Source organism: Mercurialis annua, linkage group LG8 (genome assembly GCF_937616625.2).
Source record: "Mercurialis annua linkage group LG8, ddMerAnnu1.2, whole genome shotgun sequence".
Lineage (NCBI taxonomy): Eukaryota > Viridiplantae > Streptophyta > Magnoliopsida > Malpighiales > Euphorbiaceae > Mercurialis > Mercurialis annua.
In genome coordinates, this window is record NC_065577.1 from 17,464,947 (window position 1) to 17,469,581 (window position 4,635).

Here is a 4,635-nt window from a genome sequence, read left to right on the forward strand (position 1 = left end):
GGGTATCGATTAACAGAGTCCTCATCGATAACGGGGCTGGCGTCAACATACTACCGGCGAAGATGCTCAAAAAACTGGGCATAACGCGGGATCAGCTGGACCCGACCGACGTTTACATGACTGACTTCGCAGGGGGCGAGACGCCGGCCGAGGGGTACATCACCCTCAGAATCAAGGTAGGGCGAGTAGAAACCGAAGAAAGGTTTTTCGTGGTCAACGCCCGGAGCAACTACAACATTTTGCTCGGCCGCGATTGGATACACTCTAACATGTGTATACCGTCGACCATGTATCAAATGCTCTTTATATGGCGAGATGACGGCGAGGCAGAAGTTGTTCAGGGCGACCCCAACCCCTTCGGCGAAGACCACAATGTGCTTGAAGCACGTTTATATGATGAGGAAGTGCGCAACATACAATCCCTCAGTTCAAAATGAGAGACGAACGTACCTCGCCTGCTTGTTAACTCAGATCGGCCTGTATCAGTGACCCTCGGGGGCAAAGGCCGATCCACCATCCTCAGAGATTCAAAATGATAGCACGACATAAAGAATTGAGGGAGAAAATTAGACAGTTAACCTTGCTGTACGATATTACATCGGCCGAATGCATATATGAGGACCAAGATCAAGACCCAACAGGATCGTTGCGGATCGGGGACATAAGATTGGCAACCGGGAAGTTAGAAGATGATCCCGCCCAAGTACAGGACGACCTCCTCGAAATCAATCTGGGGACAGATGAATCGCCTAAGCCCATATACATCAACGTAGGACTGGACGAAGGATTCAGAGAGCAACTGGTCGCCCTACTCATTGAGTTCCGCGACTGTTTTGCCTGGTCATATGATGAAATGCCGGGCCTTGATCCTGATATCGCCGAGCATAAGCTTCCATTAAAGAGTGGGTTTCGGCCATTTCGGCAACCTCCCCGACAAATGTCCAGGGAAGTGGATACTCTTATACAGGATGAGATTAAGCGGCTGGAAGATGCCAAGTTTATTCGGGAAGCCCAATACACCGAATGGCTCTCTAACATCGTGCCAGTGATGAAGAAAAACGGGAAGCTACGAGTATGCGTAGATTTTCGGAACCTCAACCTGGCTACACCTAAGGACGAATACCCGATGCCTGTGGCCGATATGCTGATAGACAGGGCAGCAGGACACACGATACTCAGTTTTCTCGATGCACACTCTGGATACAACCAAGTTCCAATCAGCAAGGAGGACATCTCCAAAACGGCTTTTAGATGCCCTGGGCCGATCGGAGCGTACGAATGGGTAGTGATGCCTTTCGGCTTAAAAAACGCGGGGGCAACATACCAGAGGGCTATGAACAAAATGTTCAGAGGCCTCGACTGCCTTGAGGTCTACATCGACGACGTCGTGATCAAGTCAAATACCGGCGAAGTTCATCTGGCCGACCTTCGACAAGGTTTCGAGCGAATACGATGTAATGGTCTAAAGATGAATCCTCTGAAATGCGCGTTCGGCGTTTCGGCTGGAAACTTCTTGGGTTTCTTGGTTCACCAGCGGGGAGTAGAAATAGACAAGAACAAAGCCAAGGCGATTATCAAAGCTGAACCACCCAAAACCAAGAAGCAGCTCCAGAGGCTCATCGGTCAAATCAATTTTTTAAGAAGATTCATAGCAAACACAGCAGGCCGACTCCGCAGCTGGAGTGTTTTGCTGAGGGGAAAAGAGACCGATGAGTGGATATGGACGGACGAGCAACAGAGGGTGTTTGACGATTTGAAAGGTTACTTGGCGAAACCTCCGGTCATGACCCCTCCAAAGCCGAATAAGCCGTTGTTGCTATACTTATCGGCTGCGCACGAATCCCTAGGATGTATGCTCGCCCAAGAGGACGATGGTATCGAGAGAGCAGTCTACTATTTGAGCCGAGGACTGACGGACACAGAGATTCGCTATACCGACATAGAAAAAATGTGCCTATGTCTGTACTTCACGTGCTGTAAGCTGCGGTACTATTTGTTGCCGGTCGTAGTGTATGTTTTGTCCCAGACCGATATCATTAAGTATATTTTATCAAAACCATACTTAAGGAATCGGATTGGAAAATGGGCGATTGCAATGTCCGAATTCACATTGGTGTATGTCCCCCAAAGAGCAGTAAAAGGACAAGTGTTGGCAGACTTCTTGGCCGATCACCCTGGTATTACCCTCAAGGAAGAAACACCTGATCGAGTAGACATCACGTTTTTCGACATCGCCGTGTGGAAGATGTGGTTCGACGGATCCAGGACAAGCCAGGGGGCAGGCGCGGGAGTGCACATCGTCACACCCTTGGGTGCATCCTACCAGTTATCATTCAGACTCCAGTTTGAATGCACCAACAATCAAGCAGAATATGAGGCCCTCATATTCGGTTTTGAGATTTTAGCCGAGCTAGGGGCGAGGGCGATCAGTGTAAAAGGAGATTCTTTGCTAGTCATTAAACAAGTGACAGGAGAATTCAAATGCGAGTCCGAGCTGTTGGTGAGGTATTGCAACAAGGCGAAACACCTGATCGAAGGCTTTCAAGATACGAGAATAGAATACACAGAGAGGGCCGATAACGGCGTTGCAAACGACCTAGCTCAGCACGGTAGTGGTTACAAGGTAAACCGAGAGTTCGACGCCATAGAAAGGGAAACACCGAATCTCCACACCAGAGGCATCACGATCGACGAAAGACAATTCTCGGTTTACCAGCTTGACGTCACCCAAGATTGGAGGGACGAGCTCCTGAAGTGGTTCAAAAAACCAGACGCCACGAATAGGAGGTTGAGGACTTTAGCCCTTAATTACGTGGTCTTAGCCGGCGAATTATATAAGAAGGGCTTTGAAGGGCTACTCTTCAGATGCGTCGGTCCAAAAGAGGCGATGCTTGCTATGGCCGAGGTACACGAAGGTATAGCAGGCGCCCGCCAGGCGGGCCCCAGAATGAGGTGGCTTATCCATAAATACGGCTTTTATTGGCCAAAAATGGAACAAGACTGCATAAGATATGCTAAGGGTTGCGAAGCTTGTCAGAAATTCGGCCCAATACAACATGTCCCGGCCGAAGACCTGCACTCTATCATCAAGCCATGGCCATTCAGAGGATGGGCGGTCGACCTGATAGGGAAAGTATACCCCGGCTCGTCTGATGGTCATACTTTTGTGAGTATCGCCACTTGCTACTTCACCAAGTGGGTCGAAGCTAAACCTTTGAAGTCGCCGACACAAGAAGCGGTGATCAAGTTCTTCAAAGAATACATCGTCCACCGACACGGCTTGCCCGAGTCCATAACCACAGATCAAGGGACGATGTTCACAGGAAGCGATATAAGTTGGTGGGCCTCCCAAATGAAGATAAAGATGTTGCACTCAACACCGTACTACGCCCAGGCCAACGGACAGGCCGAAGCCACGAACAAAGCCATCAAGCTCATAGTTCAAAAGATGATTGAAGAAAACCCAAGGCAATGGCATGTGTTTTTATCAGAAGCTGTTTGGGCGAATAGAACCAGTCAGAAGTCGGCTACTGGGACCTCGCCTTTCAGACTGGTCTATGGTTACGATGCGATGTTGCCAATGGAGCTGACCGTCATGTCTACTCGCCGCAGATACCAGAGCGAATTGTCCAAAGAAGATTACTTTGACAAGATGGTGATAAATTCTCTTGACCTTGACGAAGAGCGTTTGACGGCGTTAGACCACTTAGAAGCCCAGAAAAGAAGGGTTGAAAGAGCTTACAACAAACGGGTAAAACGAAATTTTTTTACGGTGGGCGACATAGTATGGAAAGCAGTCTTGCCTATCGGCCATAAAGACACTCGGCTTGGCAAATGGAGCCCGAACTGGGAAGGCCCCTTTATTGTGGTCAACAAGTTAGAAGGCGGTGCTTACTTGCTGGCAAACATTGATGGAGAAGAACACGACAGGGCGATCAACGGTCAGTTCCTAAAACAATATGTTCCTAGTTGCTGGGATGGCATCGACCGACGGTTGTTTGGAGCCGACGACGAATAGACGCGACCGAAAAATTTGGCCAAACACCGAGTCAAGCTAACTGCTTCTAGCCGATTATGCGAGATACTTCGGCTGTTCATGATCACAGTGAAATTTTCTGGACGAACGCTCAGTTTTCATAACGGCCAACGGCTGTCGAGAGCCGACGAGGAATAATGTTGGTCAAAAATTATCGCCGAGCAATACCATAATTTGTTAAAATTCATGGAAAGCTCGGCAAATGTATGCGAACGCCGATTATTTAGTAATACCATTTACAATTCGGCGGTTCACATTAGTTGAGTTTTTTCAACGGGTTCTCCGTTTTTCTCAACATTTTTGTAATCATTTTTGGATAATAACATTATTTTGTATCGAACTACTTACAGACCGATAATATGAAAATAGATAAACATGAAAGCAATGCAAGGTGTGAATAATGGAAAATTTCGGCTCTTTGGCCGAATAAACATTGAAAAGTAGCAAAAATCAAATGAGATACGGCCCCAGGCCGATCAAAACATAGTGCGATTCAAAGTATTGCAAGATTGGACAAACAAACATTATCATTGTTCTGAACTTAAAAAACAAAAAATGATTACAAAACTAACTAAAAATGGCTAAAAATATCGCCAAGC

At 47.6% G+C, this 4,635-nt stretch overlaps 1 protein-coding gene across 1 annotated transcript; it reads left to right on the top strand.

Annotated features, from left to right (window-relative positions):
* The first annotated feature begins 532 nt into the window (after positions 1-532).
* Positions 533-4,018, top strand: LOC126661712 (uncharacterized). Its single transcript, XM_050355573.1, has 2 exons — positions 533-1,517; positions 1,704-4,018. Exons 1-2 carry the CDS (start codon positions 533-535, stop codon positions 4,016-4,018), a joined length of 3,300 nt encoding a protein of 1,099 aa, XP_050211530.1.
* The last annotated feature ends 617 nt before the right edge of the window (positions 4,019-4,635 follow it).